The sequence below is a fragment of the Engystomops pustulosus genome, chromosome 9, assembly GCF_040894005.1.
Source record: "Engystomops pustulosus chromosome 9, aEngPut4.maternal, whole genome shotgun sequence".
Taxonomy (NCBI): domain Eukaryota; kingdom Metazoa; phylum Chordata; class Amphibia; order Anura; family Leptodactylidae; genus Engystomops; species Engystomops pustulosus.
Window position 1 is genome coordinate 41,686,906 of NC_092419.1, and position 18,903 is coordinate 41,705,808.

General features: G+C 39.9%; 1 protein-coding gene across 1 annotated transcript in view; it reads left to right on the forward strand.

Annotated features, from left to right (window-relative positions):
• The window catches only part of MAMLD1 (mastermind like domain containing 1), a 136,763-nt gene that overhangs the window by 84,864 nt on the left and 32,996 nt on the right, over positions 1 to 18,903 (forward strand). Inside the window, exon 2 of the mRNA XM_072125634.1 lies at positions 439 to 2,115. Within this exon, the coding sequence (XP_071981735.1) occupies positions 439 to 2,115 (1,677 nt within the window). The remainder of the gene's footprint in view (positions 1 to 438; positions 2,116 to 18,903) is intronic.

Here is an 18,903-nt window from a genome sequence, read left to right on the forward strand (position 1 = left end):
ATCTCTGAGCAGAACTTCTCTTGCTTTGCTATTTGTTGGTGACAGATCAGGTAAAATTAATAATCTGATTTACTTTCACCCCTTAAAAAAAATTCAACAACTCCTAATTTACATAGAATATATGATTTATAAAATAAAATGATAATTGCAGTGAAAACAGATTCAGAATTGGCAGTGTAAGCATAACTCTCTTCTTAATATATTCTGATACACTGTGATTCAGTATTTCTCATTGGCCTTGCATCTTTCCATCTTGTAAATAAGCAAATGTAAAAAAATTGCAAGCTGGGGACAGTATTAATCATTATGACAGTGACATTTTACTATGAAGATCTGCAGAACCTTTCATGCTATCTTTTTATGTTTCTAATCTGTGTTATGTGACTTAAATGCTGTGATTAACAAACAGAGATAATAATGTCTGTTCTTATCTTTCAGCTACAAGGATCCATAAAGAGAAAGCTGGAAGATGACAGTTCCCCTGTGTCCTCTGGCATAAATGATATTATATTTTCAAGTGACAACAAACGTCTCTGTCTCGATGATGTTACACTTCCTATGGGCCAAACACAAAGCACCAGTTCCAGTGTACCATGCTCTGATTTGCAGCACTCTCCATTCTCTACCAATCATGGGGGTTCATCCATGGGGGTCAGTGGACACCAAGTTTTACTTGAAAATAATCATATGAATGGGAGAGGAATGGCTTCACCTTTCTCAAATGCAGATATGACTCAAAAATATGAAGACAAAACTACCAACCTACAATCTGTGGACCAAGAACTACAAGACCTCTTGGAAGAGTTAACCAAAATGCCAGACCCATCCCCAAATGACTTGGATCTTGAGAAAATCTTGGCAGGTAAGCCAGACGAACCACTTGTAATGAGTCACTCTCAACCTAATTTAAGTACGACTCCCAAGCTCTCCCCAGCACAATCATCTCATTTGGACAACCATATTTCTAGCAAAGATTTCTCTGGTGGGTGTAGTTCTGCGAATGCTGGGTCTCCTCAAATTAGACCCTCATCTGCTGGAACCAATTACCCAATATCTTCATCAAGCAAGCCTGCTCAGTCACCAATTCCTGCAACCCAGAGCAAGGGTCAGTCACAAACTATGTTACCGACATCAATGACTAACATGCCTGGGACAAACTGGCATGCACAACAATTGAAACAACTGGCAGCAAGCAAACAAGTACCTGCAGGAAAGCAGCAAGTGCCAACACCAAACTGGCCAACCATATCACCTACAGGTCTTTCTCCACCATATAGACCAGGATCTTCTCCTCAGCAGCCTTTTAGCCCACAAAATGTAATGGTACCCAGTATGAGCACAGGAAACTTACAGGGAAGTGCTATACAAAGTTCACAAAATGCTATGTTGTCAAGCATACCTTCATCGAGCAACCCAAGCAACAGGCCTTCTCCACCTTATGTATCAGAGAAGATTGCAAGTCCAGCTCTTAACCAGCAACCCTTCAGCCCTCAGAACTCTATGTTGCAGAACATTACTACAAGCAACATCCCAGCAAACACTATCAAAAGTCCCCAAAACAACATGGTACCAAGCATGGCACCAACCAATCCTGGACCTTCGCCACCATATCAACCGGAGAAGCTCTCAAGCCCAGCTTTGCATCAACAACCATTTAGTCCCCAGAACTCATTGATCTCCAGTTTAACTCCTACAGGAAGCCAGTCGAGCCTACAGAATTCTCTCTACAAGTCAATGACAAACCCGCCAAAAAATATGAACATGATTATGCAACAGCCTTCCAATGGCTTGCAGCCTGGGATAGCCAATGACAATTCTGGAGGTCACGACCAGTTTTCCTTTAACAACACAAAGCCACTGTCTCATTTTGCACCAGATTCTGCTAACCAGAAAATGAATATGTCCTCAAATCCAGGATCACTAATTCATTACCTTCAGCAGCAGCAACAGCAGCAGCAGCAGCAACAACAAGCCCAGCATCAACCTGCGGCGGTGCAGCAGACTCAGCAAGTCGGCAACAATCAGTTTCTCCAGCAACAGATAAGGCAACTGATGCAGCCTTCAAGGATGCAGAGACAGATGCAGACCAGTGGATTGCCTCCTCAGTCTAGACAGGTAAGTCCCCTAAACTTGTTACCTATCCAATAAGGCTTTCTATAAACAAAATTGCTGCATTTACCAATATTACCAAATCAGCTTTACAATACAAGCACATGGAGGGTAAAGAGGTAGATTACTCTGTCTTTTCTACACTCTTTTGAATATCTTATGAATGAACTCTTCTTTGTCTTGTGTAGTTTTTCCACTTTTGACGGTATTTGCACTTATCCTATGTCTGCTTTTATGGAAAAAAAATTCTCCTAGATGGATGTTTAGCACTAGGAGAAGTTATTCTAATTTTTCCTAGTATGCTGCTCATACTGGATGTAACAAAGGTCAGGAAGGAAGCATATTTTAGTGAAAGATAAGAACAAGAATAGCTGTGAAACAGGAGGATCATAGGCTTACAGGAAATGCAAGGAAATTCTGGGATAAGGAAGAGGCAATAAAACTAGTTGGATCTGTAATTAAGCTATAGTGTAGCTCCAGAGCAGAGGGATCTGGAAATAAAACCATAAGTTAGTGACTATAGGATATTTTCTAATCAATGAGCACCACTTCCTCTTGCTGAGTCTATGACGGTTCTCTACTTGGTAGACTATGAAGAGTTCACACCACGCTATAGTCTCGTCACATAGTCAAGCGGTGAAGATGCCAAGTGTCAGACCCCTGCCCATCTACTAGTATTCGCCTATCTGTACAAAAAAATACTATTTTAATGGAATTTCTACCTTTCTACTTTCTACCTAACATGCAGCCAAAGTAAACAAGTGTGTTTATCCATACCTATGTAGAAAACATAGTGTTAAGGAAGTACAGTAAGGTCCTTTATTGTAATTGGACGACTTCATACCTCTCCACTGCTCTAATGATGATACAAAAACTTTGACCTTCAGTTTACTTATCTGGAGATTGTTAGATCTGCTCGGTGCCTCAAGCCCCTGGTTATCTAGATCATCTAGCTATTCCTTAACCTCGTAGTAATATCTGATCTTCTTGATTAAACTGCATAATTATATGAAATGCTTCATTATTTGTAATAAAGCGATCTAGAGAGGGCAATTCAAGACTGGAGCTAAAGCTGCAGCAGTTTTTTCCCATATAATGGAAAGAGGTGCAGCTTGTGTACTGAGAAAGAATGTGGATAGCTGCCAGTTGGAGTAGGAACACAAAGACCTGAAATTTGATCCTTGTAGCAAACAGCGGAGCAAAGGGAAAGGCACAGCTGTTGTGACATAAACCCACAAGAACAGCCTTTTAGGTACTTGTTGTATTTCTAGAAAAGACTCCTAGAGACCTTCATATATTCATAATCTCAGTAATGCACCCACCTACAAGAGAAACTTACTCACTAGAGCATTACATGCCCTAAAGAGGGGCGTGCAATTTTTATGTATATTCTCAGGCTACATTCACATGACCATGATCTGGCTGCACAATTTGCGGCCAGATCTGAGTCCCCATAGAGGTCTATTCTATGGCACTCGGTAACAGTGATGTGAGTATCTCTCTGCACCGTGACTGAGCTGGGTGCTCAGTTTTCTATAGAGAGGGGGGGGGGGAGCGAGGAGTGTCCCCCACCTCTTCTACACCCAGCAGTGTGCTATGCCCAGGTTCCGGCCCCAGTATGCATGTAGCCTTTGTATATTCTTTACTTATATACATTTTTATAGAACCAGTTAAGGTAGCTTCATATTTCTTTTATTAGCATATACACCGGGAATGCTTCCGACCTACACAAAAAAAGTGTCAACAGACGGAAGTAAAAATGAATGCCTCCATCTGCTCAGTATATTGCTTCATGCACACAAACCTGTAACCTGGGCGAGCACACGGCCTGATAAAGAATAGAAGAGGCATTAGCGCTCCTCCACTCTCCATAGAAAGCCGGGTGGGCGGCCCAGTCACAGTGCAGTATGCTCACTGCACCACGATCGGGTGCAGTAGCTAATTTAGAGGCCAGATCACGACCCCCATAACAGTCATGTGCCTGAGGCCTTAGTCTCATCCAGCAGGAAAAACTGGATGAAAAAAAAATGAATCCGTCAGGGATCCTCCCAAGAACAGTATTCTGAAACTAGTCAAACATATGACCACTCCACAGATTTGGGATCCCCTGAACATATGTAGACTGTACAAAACAGGATTTTTTAAGGATGGAATATTTTCTGTTTTTATGGACCCCAGGTTGTGCAGACCCCATCACTGCTGACCTCTGTCATCAAAACGGAGCTCACCTGTGACATCACCATCAACAACGATTTGGGCTCAAAATAACTAAAGGAATTAACAGAAGGCCAAACAATAATGGAAGTTGACTGGGAAGTTGTTGGACTTCTAAGATGTAGTATTAAAATTTCAAGTTTCGAGCTAAAAATGTAATAGTAGTCTAATGTTTAACATAACCCATACTTTTTTACCATTTTTAATGGCACCTTACTTTTATCTCAATCTGTTCATCAACAGGTTTGACCCGAATAAACTTAGAATTAAAGTTTTTAGTCTTTAAATGCATCATCAAAATAAAAAATACCACGAGGAAATACAATTGGCCACAGCTTTTATCAAGCATTTGTAAATGTTTTTTTAATCAAGTGCACAAAATGATTTAATTTCCATCAAGTATGAAAAGCAGCTGCTAAGAAAATGTGCATGACTGAAATGAAGATGATTAAACAGTGCTCGTCCTGGAAGATGCAGCAAGCAAAATCCCAAAATAACACTAGAAGCTATATATACAATAAAATGATTTAAATGTGGAATCAATAGTGCTTGATGGGAGCCAGATCATCAGATTTTCTGGATTATTGGAGAGACTTTAAAAAAGTTTAGAAAAACAACAAATGAATCTACTACATTTTTTACTTATATTTTTTTAGTCCAAATGTAAAAACTAGTGCCAGATTTATAGGATAATTAAATTCCAGATTTAGGGAATGACATGCGGGTGGCTATGAAGGAATAGATATGGTGTGACATGTATTTCATGAAAACACAAGCCCCACTAAGCACCAATGCTACTAATTACACCTGTTTCAGCTGCTTCCTCCCAGGGGTGGTGTCTGGTTGCCTGAGCAATTGGCGATTATGGAAGACTTCACACTGAGGATTATTTCTGGTTTCTTCTTTGTGCCAAAGAGCCAGTCCTCTTTGCCCTTGTCAAACCTCTTTGACGACTATGGTTATACCCTCCAATACTGCAACATCAATACATCATAGTAGGTAACAAGATCAAAAACAAGGCAAAAACTATGACATTGCCAGGACTAGGGAATATTTTTAGTAGAGGCCATATGTTCTTCCAGATGCCGTCAGCCCTATCAATGGTCAGGGTTTTTGCCAGATGGTTACGTTGGTGTTGCTAGAAAGGTCTCCTAGGCCACTACCTGATTGCAAGCTTTCTCCTATGATACAGGTTTTGGCTTATGTTGTTGCCTTAATTTCAATTCTCGATTCTAATGGTTTATTATTATGACTATTTGGTTGATGTCACGTTAAAAAGATTTGTTTAAAAAATATTTTTTTGTTTAATAAATTTTACAACGTTAATGATTCCCGAGGTTCACAATTAGTGATGGATTCCACCAGAGACATGGGCACACTATTGGAGAAATGGAATCTCTAGGATAAGACTTAGGTTCCAAAAATAAAATGATGTGTGGTAAAGGCCACACTCCCTTCTGTCCCAGTGAATATATCAAGAGGCATAGACCTCTAGATGTATTGGTCAGGCAGCCTCACCACCAGGCAAAACTACACCAGGCCCAAGCTGCCGTAGTTCTGCAAAAAAAACCTGTGAGTGTCAGCCCACTCTGCCGCCAGCCACGTCCCTTCAGGCCCCCTACATGCCAATATGGCATGTGGAGGTAACATAGTTTCAAGAATAATCACAATTTGTTTCAGTGCTTCTACTCCAGAAAACTTCCATAGAAGCACTGATAAATGTCCCTCTATTACTTTATATGGTTGTTTTGTTATGCATTGAGCCAATTTGCATTAATACCTTCCATTCTACACTGTCGAATTGTCTCCTATTAATGTTGATCACATGAAAGAACTTGTCAGAAATATCAGAGGACTGTTTCAACCTTATGGGGCTCATCAGTATGAGGTTCTCTGTTGGCTCGATGAAATGTAAAAAGGGAATCATAAAGCCATTATTATTTTCTCACACAACTTTTTTAACATAAATATCAAAGCTTAATGTTTTCTTACCAGTGCCAGATGCTAATGTAGGGACAATGGAAAAGACATCTGTACTACAGTGCTGTCAGATGAAGAAAGCTTACCCAGAATCCCTCAGGCCACAGTGTGGGCTTTCCCTAGTGGATTCCTGTTCTTAAAGTGTAGATGGATTTGGGACTGCAAACCTAATATCTGCTTCATATCCCAGTCTTTAATCTTACATCTATTTCTTGTGGTCTGAGAAGCTATTAATCATTACCGCTGCTTGGCACACATAAGTAATCCTGAATGTCAATACATCTTTAGTGTGCCACCATCAAGAAACTGTGGGAGGAATGCTAGGCAATTAAAGGGCATAGTTTGTGTAATATATTACTAGTGTTCACAGCTGTAGTAATATCAGACGCCTGCTAAAATACTCTATTCATATCTAAAATGAGCTGAGTAGAAAATAATAATTTGTCTAACGGTAATGTTATTTTCCTCTGCAGAGGACAACTATGCAAGGGGCGAGATGGATAATCTAACAGTTATACGGCTAATACACGCTCAGATAAAAAGAATTTCTATCTTTCTGGCTCCCTGGCTGGGACAAGTAATTGAGCTGATTATTATATCTACAATATGTTGACATGAAGTATAAGATTTGTATGTGAGTCTAGGATTTCTTAAAGAGAACCTGCCTCCTTTCCGGACATGGCAGCTTTAGTTTGTCTTTTTATTCCCTATGAAAGAATCATTCTATACCATCCCATGTTGTGATGCTCCTCTATAATTAGCCATTGGTGTATAAATTATTTGACAACTGGGTGTTACCACTGACATGACATTAAACACTGAATTTGACAGCGGTGATTAAACAAGGAACACCCCAACCGGTAATAAACAGCTAGTTATTAATGTATTAATATATATATATATATGGGAGGGCTAGGTGGAAGGAGGGTTGCATTGCTCAAGAAATTCAGTATTGGTCTCCAAAGGTGAATCGTCACCAACCACGATTTTGGGAAAAAAACCTAAAGTATTCCTGACTTCTCCTGAAGACACATAAATACATGATAGATGCATAACCCACCACTGCCACTTTCTGTATTAGAGTAGAGAAGATTCAGTGCAGTTCATTCCTCTAGCCTCAGGGTGTCCCAATGGTACAGCTCGAGGTGGAGGGAGGAGCCTGGGTTTTAGGAGGTGCGCTTCAACTCACCCAACACAAACCAATTATTCAGCTGTGTTGGTTGCTCCCATCGACTTGAAGAAATGGTTGGGCATATGCAACCAACTCTCCATTAAACCTGTCCTGGGAAGGAAGTCGGTGGTCTCAGAAGTTGAACCTACATATCTATTATGTATTTAAGACCAACCCTTTTAACATACATGTTAAAATACATGAAAATACATGTTATTGCTTAAGAAATTAAACAAAACAGTTATTTGAATTCACTTCCATTGAAAAAAGATCCGAAAGGATGACGAGTTACCAAATACCGAAGTACGAGGCTGTCAGCGACAAGGTTAAATATTGCTAAATAAACTATAGAACATACGTACACAAGGAAAGTGGATTAGATTTGAGTGAGAGATAACATCTTATACCATGAGTACAACAACCTTGATTGACTCCAACAATGTACTGCAAAACAGCGAAAAGGTTTGCTCAGCAATTAGCATTCTCTGGAAGATATGTGCTTCAAACCTTGTTAAGCTTCTTCTAGTAAGAAAGCAGCTTTTGACGTTTTTGAAGTGCATAATCTGAGATGTGTAGACCTACTTAAAGCTTCAGCAGGAATCTGCGGGAGATCCTTTCCCTACTGAGCTGTCTTTTTGACTACGAGAAGGCTTATTCTTAAGGTGGCCGTACATGACGTGGGTTTTCAGCCAGGTTGAGAAATATGATTGAGTACTACTTATAACTACTAGAAACTACTATATAATCTATAGAACATGTAATGCTGAGAAGCATTGGACCGTTATCTTAAAGCCGGGCCTGATGCATAGTGAATGAGTTGAAGTCTTGCTCCTCTAGTAGCAGTTGTGCATCTCCTCGTATGTATCTTTGCCTTCAAATTGTTAAATTGGTGAAACCTACTTCTCTTCTGTACAATACTAGTAAAATCTGATACTTCTAAATCCTCTCTCCTAAACTAAATTTCTATCATAGCTTGAAATGACGAGCTAAAGTCTTTGGCGTGGATCCATCATCCATGGTCATGCAGAGATTATACAGAAGCTGTTGGCTGTGTATTGTCCAATGAAATGTCTCAATAAAAGTTAAGAACATTTGAAGCAAGAGCTGAAGATTTTTCTCTTAGGTTATCCAGAACATGTACTAGTACTACTAATCCAGAAAAATACTATAGTATAAGCCTTATTTTTGAAGGTTAACGGTCTACAGGTACATACAATAAGACTCCACGTGCCACCAAAAAGGTCTGTTGCATTTATGGACCTCAATTTTTAATATCTATTGCATTTTTATAATATAGTATCAATCAAAAGGGGATAATAATTTGATACAGAAATATATGGACTACATTGGAGACACTATTACATATACAAAGCCTAGCTAGTCATGGGGCAGGTATGTTTTTAATGGAAAGTGTACCGCTGGCTCGAGCAGATGCCTATAATCATTCTGTTTACATAGATCCAAATAGACACAAATCTCTTTTATGTATATGATCATACTGTACATAGCTGCTTCTATATAAAGTGCACTGGCAGATTTTGGATAAACTCTCATTGCCTGAGCATGGAAACAGACCGCGCTGTAAACAGGAAGTGATATGTCAGGTGCTGACAGATAGACGTTGTGTTTCGTTTGCTGCTTTATATAAACCATGGAGTGAAAAGCTTAGATTCAAAGAAGTTCACCATCTACATTTATTTGTACAAAAACTGATTACTAGCATACCTTCATTTTTAGACAGATGAAAGAATCACGCTCTTCCTTACTAGGAACCTCCTCAACAGAGGCCAAGTACAAGGAGCTAATACCGCATTCCCCCATATACATGGCATACCAAATGTACTCCCCCACACTGTGCCGGCCACACCATAGAAGATACCTGCTACATGCTTCCGGATATAAAGTGTAATTAACCACATGTAATCTAATAATTATTCCACAATTATCCCCATATACAAACATTAACTTTATAGTTGTACAATCTGTAGCCAGAAATTTGGGTGGGGTTTGTAGATTTTTTTAAGATCTTTAGATAAAATTTAGGACAATTCCTGCAGATTCACAACTACTGGCACCAATTCACTATCCTTTAGGCTCCATTCTGCTCCCACATGTGTCACTAAGTAAGGATTCCAGCAACAACTACATTAAAGGAACACTAAAGCTAATAATGCATGGTGCAGGGCCTGAAGGTAGGAGCACGGCTCATTTTCATTGTGTACTGCTCCTCCCTTCAGGCCCTGCAAAAGGTACGATGAATCGGATGTGACTGAAGTGTTCCTTTATCCAACCCTGTTACCCATTGACAGTACTACATATACTAACAATTGCAATATATTTAAAGACAATTTGTAATTTTGGAACCACTAAAAATTCTTCATGCCGTTCATGCCAATGAGATTGGTCTGTAGCCTGTTGTTGTAAAGGGCACTACACCTCACGTCACTGGGCCGTCTTCCATTGTGTGGTGAAGTGGGTTATACTGCCCTTGACTATACCAGGTGCACTGCACATGTGCCAACCCATCTCCTTGAACCAACCACTATTTTCCACCTGTATTTGTCTTCAATCAAATCAATATTTTAGGTAGGTTGAATTGTTTGGGACCCTACACCCCAGCTATATAAAGCCATGCTGGTTGTTTAGTGGTCCCAAACCATCTGAAAGTCTTTCCAAGACCTGCATGATATTTCCATTGACTGGAACATTGGGACTTGTTTTTGTGCAAAAATACACAACAGCAGCCTATAGGAATTTGGTTGTCCTCAACCCATTTACAAATACCTTCTATCTATATCTATAGCTGTGACAAGTCACATGCAGCAACTTCTAGAGTTTATCCACAGACTGAACATACAAATGTAACGTGTAGATCCAAAGCCAATGGCTAAACTCTATAGGAACTGAAGCTACACAAAATACTATGTAAGTTGCCTTATTTGCATAACTCTACAGGGTTGCTAAAGGAAAGATAGTTTGCCTAAATTGAATTTGCTTATGTATAGACTGAAAGGTTAAGTCACTATCGTAGTTCTAAATGTACTGGAATAAAAAAAGAAAGGAACAAGGACTGCTCCATAGGGATTCTTCATTGCCTTCCACAATAATAAAAGGGGTTATCTAATCTGCTAGGTAATGAAGTCATCCCTGAATTCTGTATCTATAGCCCCCAGATATGTAGATTCCGTTGACTGCTCATTGTATTTGCAGCACCTCCCGCAGGAGTGATGTGGTAGTGCACTACTTTTATTATGCTCAGTCCACCATGGCAGGAACTACCTTGTACATTATGAATTAAATCATTTCCCTCCTAGATCTTGTATAAATGATATCTCCTGTTTCATAAAGTAAAGACTCTTAAATCAGACTCTGCAAATACAATAGACAGAGAGGTCATGTTACATTACCCGTCATATTTCTCAGTACTGCAGATATTGTCTTTATTTATACATCCTGCAAAGGTCATACTAGAAAGCCAGGAGCGGAGAGCTGACATATCAAGATCAACTATATCCACCAAACAAGGGGATACCCATATAAATCTGTCCCCTTCTGCCTTAAATCATAGGTACTGGGTATGGATCCCAAATTATTTCTTGTTACTCCATAAACCTCAGCCATGAGGGCCTTAAATTGTTTGTAATGTGAATACAAAGTAACATAGATAAAGACTTGTAGTGATTATTTCATACGATCTCAGCATTTTGCAACTGTGGGGTTTCAGATCTCAGCAGTGACAACTAATAGTATATCTGATCCCAGCAACGGCGGCTAGTGGTGCATCAGATCTCAGCAGAGAAAACAAGTAGTGCATCTGATCCTAGCAGTGACAACCAGTAGTGTATCATATCTCACATTGAAATCCACTGGTGTATTAGATTCTAGCATTGACAACCAATGGTGTATCAGATGTCAACAGTGACTGACAACCAATAATTTGGTGTATTAGATGCCTGCAGTGACAACCAGTGATGTATTAGATACTAGCAGTGACAGCTTGTGATGTATCAGATACCAGCAGAGACAACCAGTGGTGTATTATATACCAGCAGTGACAACCAGTGGTGTATTATATACCAGCAGTGACAACCAGTGGTGTATTATATACCAGCAGTGACAACCAGTGGTGTATTTGATACCAGCAGTGACAACCAGTGGTGTATTTGATACCAGCAGTGACAACCAGTGGTGTATTATATACCAGCAGTGACAACCAGTGGTGTATTATATACCAGCAGTGACAACCAGTGGTGTATTTGATACCAGCAGTGACAAGCAGTGATGTATCAGATACCAGCAGAGACAACCAGTGGTGTATTTGATACCAGCAGTGACAACCAGTGGTGTATTTGATACCAGCAGTGACAACCAGTGGTGTATTTGATACTAGCAGTGACAACCAGTGGTGTATTATATTCCAGCAGTGACAACCAGTGGTGTATTTGATACCAGCAGTGACAACCAGTGGTGTATTATATACCAGCAGTGACAACCAGTGGTGTTTTATATACCAGCAGTGACAACCAGTGGTGTATTTGATACCAGCAGTGACAACCAGTGATGTATCAGATACCAGCAGAGACAACCAGTGGTGTATTTGATACCAGCAGTGACAACCAGTGGTGTATTTGATACCAGCAGTGACAACCAGTGGTGTATTTGATACTAGCAGTGACAACCAGTGGTGTATTATATACCAGCAGTGACAACCAGTGGTGTATTTGATACTAGCAGTGACATCCAGTGGTGTATTAGATACCAGCAGTGACAGCTACGGATGTATCAGATACCAGCAGTGACAACCAGTGGTGTATTTGATACCAGCAGTGACATCCAGTGATGGATAAAATTCCTTCTTGCAAAGCGAGAACTAACTACTCCTCGTGTGTTGTCATGGAGTTGGTATCCAGAATTGTATAAAAGTCTATATTAGTCCATAATTGTACACCTAGCAATTTTCTGCAATATATGAGATAGATGACATGTTGTATTGTACTCCTACCACAATAATTTCTCTATGGGTTTTACAGTGTTGTCAAGCATATGTCCACCGTTCTTCCATGTATTCTTGGTCATGTTCATGTTCATATTTTGTCTTTTTTACATAGTGTCTAATAATTCATAAAAAATGTTTGTATGTGCACATTGTTTTATCAGCATTATGAGGAGTCAACTTGTTGCCAATAGACTATAGACAACTGGCAGCTGAAAACTGCCCTCCAGGAGGAAGGGTGAGTGCCAGACCCCTTTGGCGCCACTCATACCCCATCTCAATAAAAGGATGAAAGGAAGGCTGGCAAGGACTGCTGGCATCCGTGCCCATTAGATTGAAAAAAAAGGATATTTTAGAGTTAATATGAAAATATTCCGAAATTATTTTATTTTCATTATTTGCTTTCTATAGGAGAGAAATCTTGAAGAGGCAGGTTATGACTGTGTGACTACCACAACAGTCAGACGCCACCGATCGAGTAAAATGGTAATGTCACACTATTGCATTGTGACTAGTGAAGGTGATTACCAATATGCTTCAAAATTTTCAGTACTTTGGTAAAATTTAACTGTAGGTCTTCCATATGAGATACCTGGGGGTGGGTTATCAGATGCCGGGACTAAAAAAAAAAATTAACTCAAAAAAACCTTAGGATGTTCTAAGTCTACTACAATAGCCTTTTCCAGTTTAGTTAACTCAGACTAACACAATACGGCTGCCGACCACAGAAAATAAGACCATTCTCTTTTTAGCCAGCAGCTTTCAGTCTATAGTCTGCCCTATAGGAGAATGAAAAATGTGTAATAATTCATTTCTGTACAGGAACTCATAGAAAGCAAAAGAAAACACTTTGACACCTCAATTATTATTGAAATGAATTAATGCCTTTGAAATGTGTCCACTGTTGAATTAGTATTCAGAATAAGTCTTGAAACATTTCCCAGTACTTAAGATAAAGTATGAACACACATATTACAATGTTATCAAACGCTACCGTATATTCGCTAATTTACCTGCACCGCTACTTTGCTTAAAGAATTTATGCGGCTATTTCTGCTGCGGATACTAAGCACAGATGAGATTATACTTAAAAAATTTTACAAACTAAGAAAAATTTTTTTTATGTATTTCTTTGTTAAACAGCCCAAAGTACCGGTCGGTTAAAAAAAGAAAAGTGACATCCCACCAATCCTCCTAGCTCCCAGTCTCTGTCTAGTCCTATCTCGACATAAAACAAACAATAGCTCATCTGATTAAATGGATTGTACCAAGTTTGATTATTATCCATATGATAGGTGATAATAGAATCTGATCGGCGGGGGGTCCAAATGCTGGGAAACCCATGAGATCGCACCCCCATACAGTTCACATGGACTGGGATCCTGAACCTGGGTCAATACTTCAAGAGTGCCGGAAATTACCTATCATTCGGTCTAACTAACTTCAGTACTTTCATAGCCTGGTGTAAACACAGTGGGGGCATTTACTATGGTGTTTTTGCCAATTTTGTGGTGCTCTTAATGTAGGTTCTCATTTTTTTTCGTCTGCTCCGAAAAAGGGGCCTGGCTTTGGCTGAGTGGAAACTCTGACAAAATTAATATGTGTCGTAGCCATTTTTGGGCGCTGTAGACTGGCGGAAAGTAAACCAAAAGAAATTTGGTTTAGCAGGGACACAAAACCATGCTACTGCACTCAGCTTATACTAGTGTACCTGGAAAAACTCACCACATTAGGATGTCTGCTGCCTGTCTTTCTGGCATCCAATTCAGACAGGACAGGCTATCGGACAAAGTCAACCACGATGCATTGACGCAACGGCCATTGCTGGGCTCCAGGGCAGGGTGCTCAGCTTGTTCTCTGGCTGTTAGACACATTTAAGAAGCTTTTAAGGGACAGAAAATGGTCTCAGCGCCTGAAATATATCTGTACAGTTCCATAATATTAAAGGGGTTGTCCACTTTCAGTAAATAATTGGATTGGTTTGTGTAAGGAAAAGTTATACAATTTTTCGATATATTTTCTGTAGCAATTTCTCCCAGTTTTCAAGATCTCTGCTTGCTGCCATTCTATAGAAAGCTTCTATGTTTACTTGCAGTGGATAGAAATCTGACCATGGTCACACAGGTGCACAGCTTGTTAGTATCACAGAGAGTAATCAGAGCTGTGAGTTCTAATGAGCTGTGCACCTGTGTGACCATGGTCAGATTTCTATCCACTGTAAGTAAACATAGAAGCTTTCTATAGCAGGAAAGCAAGCAGAGATCTAGAAAACAGTGAGGAATTGATACAGAAAGTATATTGGAAATTGTATAACTTTTCATTACACAAACCATTTCAATTATTTGCTGAAAGTGGACAACCCCTTTAAATATGTACCTCCTATCTGAGAGCAGGTCGGTAATCAATCCAGTGCAGATACCGACACTTTATGTAAATGTCCCCTGTGCTTCCCACAGTATTTAAATGAGCGGCAAAATGTCTGCTCCAACTGCTGCATCATTCAGTTAGTGAGAACGGGACCTCATTTCTTGTGAACTCGAGTTGGTCTTTCTGGTTATCGATTGGGGATCCCCACCAATCACATTGTTATTCCCTATCCTGTGAATAGGACATAACAAAAAATAGTACAACCCCTTTAAGGCAGGTCACCACTGTGGCCAGTTATTGGCTGAGTGGATTTTTTTCAATTTATGATGGGAATACACATTTAAAGTATATGTATAATGTTTGCCTGCGGTGGTTTTATATGTGTAAGGCTACATTCACACTGCCGCATGGGGGATTTATATATGGCCGCCGTATATACGGCCGATATACGTCCCCCATAGACAGCAATGGCCACACAGCGCCCTACGGGAGCGGTACGGTGCAGCACACGTACCGTACCGCTCCATACCCTGTGAAAAGATAGGACATGTCCTATATTTTCACGGCATACGGCGCCGTGCGCCATATATCCCTATGAAGAGGGGCAGGGGTGAGCTGCGCTCAACTCCTCCACGCGCGCCGCCGTGTGCCTGCCGTGCTACGGTACGGCGGGCAACGGCAGTGTGAATATAGCCTAACATTGTATCAGATAAGTATTACTCTAAATATAATGAGACAATGTAAACGACAACAACTTTGAGGGTGAGGGTTTAGGTTGGTTAGGGGGTGTTTTTTTTAGTTATTTTATTTAATAAAGTTGGGCTGTAAACTACAAAGTAATTTAGTATTACATGTATCACTTAAGTTTAATCCTTTTTGCACTCATTCAGATTTGTGACCCTCTTAAGGTAAGATGAGGGATCCCTATGACTCCATGTACTCATTACTTCAGCCATATTAATGGAGTAATGTAAACCCCCTCGAATCATAACAAGCGATTTGCTTGTCTTTTCGGCAGTCCTAATAAGGCATTACTTCCTAATTAAACTTGTTCTAAATAAACAAGATTCCCAGAAACTTGGAAGGAAAGTAAAATCTCTGTATGGAGGTTGTTTATAAGAACACAGGGAAAAACATTCACAACCCGGTTAACCCGTTCTCTTAAAGGTGGTAGAGGGACTGGTGAAAAAAGACGCCCAGCCAGACTACTAAAAGGCTGTGGTGCTCTGATGAATATCTCCAGCCAAGTCCTCTTTTCCCTGGAAGCAGTGACTGGGAAGGGTCTGCTTGGCTGCGGAGATGAAGTGGGCAGACGGCCCCTTTCCTGAGTCCTGGGCAGGCACCAGACGGCTGAAGGAAGACCGGCACCAAGCTGATTTAGGTTGACTTCTCTGGACACTGTGAAGGGAGTCGCATCTAATTGGATTGCAGCTGTTGTTATTGTTCTGTCCTTTTTCATCTCCCACATTTCCAGATCCAATATTATTACAGCTAAGGGAAACATTGAGAAACGCCAGGATACAAAGTGTGTTCTTAAGCAGTTGTTTATGATCTTTTCACGATTCTCAACCATTGTCGGGAGGAGAACTTACATATACATCTATTACAAAATGAAGAGATTTCATTGTAATCTTAAAGTGGTATTCCCACTTCGGCAAATTTATGTTATTGTTTGTACGGTGAAATGCTAATTTTGTAGATCTCTGCTTGCTGTCATTCTATAGAAAGCTTCTATGTTTACTTCCAGTGGATAGAAATCTGACTATGGTCATACAGGTTCCCAATTCGTTAGTATCTTAGGAAGCAATTAGAGCCATGTATTATAACGAACCGTGCACCTGTGTGCCACCTTTCTGTCCACATGAAGTGAACAATGAAGCAAGCTATAGAATGACAGCAAGCAGAGATCCAGATAGTATATTGGAAATGTATATAACTTTTCATTTTTTTAAACAATATCCATTACTTACTGAAATAGAAGGAATACCCCTTCAATCTAAATAGGATCAAAATCGCCAAAAGATGCATTAAATAAACTTTTTGGAAAATTATTTGTTGAAGTTTTACATTATTTACAGTTTCTGTCAAATAATATTAGTCCACAAATACAAAGCGGTTGTAAGGTCTCTTTTCCCCATACAAAAGGACCATTACCTATATAGACATTTCATAGATAGATATGTAAAGGTTTCTAGCATTAGGTTTCTAGGGACATATACAGAATACTTCTAATGTGCATCCAGGTAACATCCAATCCCAAATTTATCCTGTTGTCCTTAGTCTGTTGCATCTATCCCTTTGATACACAAGTTGCCTTCTGTTTCTGTAACGTTCGTACGGGTGGACATAACATTGTACATATCCTAAAGCAGATTCCTACATTCTAGTATGTTATGTGTAATCACCTGACCTAATGAATTTAATGGCTAACAAGTTTAGTTGAGAGAAAGAAGGATTGTGCTTTATGATGACATAAGGGTCCTATATACAATAGTGGATTATAAAATTTGTGGTTTGGGTGGTAGCCCGGGGCCCAAGCCTCCTAAGGGGGCCCGTGTCCATCCAAACTACCCTGATACCCTTTATACTGAAAAGGAGCTTCACCCATTAAATCCTCATATATCTGTTCCTGCTTTCAATACACATGCACACAAGAACCATTTCAGGACCTTTGAAGCCTCTTTGGAAGGTCCTGAAATTGCAGATTGAATGCAGGAAGAAGCTCGATTCTAGTACCATATGGTGGAAGTGAATCCCAAACTTGTAGGGGCAATAATATTCATACAGCTCAAGGCCCATGGCAGTTTTGATCCGCCCCTGCCTATCCATCCTCCCCACCACCTGCTGCTCATGTACACGTTTTGCACGTCTCCTTCTGGAACACCTTGCTATCCAGGCAGGAATATTTTCCACCACGGTTTCCCAGGCTTTGGGTTTAGCCCTTTCTGTTGAATAAAGTTAGAACATAACACATGGGTGAAAGCTTTTACAGTGAAGAGTTGGGGATTTGAATTTCTCTAATTCTTAAATGCAATTTGTCATCAAGAACTGGTACAATAAACCTTACTCACCTCACCCTTTCTTACCCAACCAATGTGTCTTGAGAAGTGAGAAGATCTGCAGTTTCCCACATAATGTTCACTGCTACATATACCACGCAGTGAGAGGAACAGCATTATGGTAAAGACAGGAAGTGGACAGGGAGAGGACTTCCTGCTTGCTTAGGCCGAGATATGAAGAGACACAGCTTTCAATCAATAGGAGGAGGGCGGGGTTCACTGGCAACCTGGAGAAACATGACTCTTCTATTTGGAGTATGACTCTTTGTGTACTCATTTGCAAAAACTGCTGTAATTAAGGTACAGTGCCTCAGTGGCAAATACTTTTAGGTGATCTGGGGAGGACTTTTAACAGCAGGGATTACTGGTTTGAGGAGTAAAATTTTGGTGATAGGTCTTCTTTAAATGTGCTTACACCATAGATGCAAGGCATGTCCATGATTTATACTCTTAAATCTACTAAACAAAAATCTAAACAAAAAATTTTACACATTTTTATCTAGCACGAAAGTCAAGTTTTCAAGCAGAAAGCCTTGTGATTTTAATGTACATAACATATTTCCAGCAATACAATAGAATACATAATCTCCTCTGTAATATGAGTATTTGTGTCCTGGTTTATATAAGTAAATAGTTGCCAATGAGGTCAATGTCTTGAGAAATTACAGAGAAGTAAATCAGTCAGCTGGAAGGCTTTTCAGATTATTTAATAGTAATTTATATGTGTACCCTATAATTAAAACACAGAAGACTTGGACATGACGGCACTTCAGGTACAATAGAGCTACGCAGGCAATTTATATTCTCCAGTCATGAATATTTTATACCTTAAAACAAAGCGGCTTGGTCTTTCCCTAATGTAATGTGTAGAGAATATTCTGATGAATACTCCTAGGCTGAGTAACAAGCCTTGAATTAAAGTGAGGAGGCCTGATTTTGGGTTCACTATAGGTCTTCCACGCTTATATTTTTGTCCCGATGTTTATTTCATACCGGACCAGTCCCTTGGT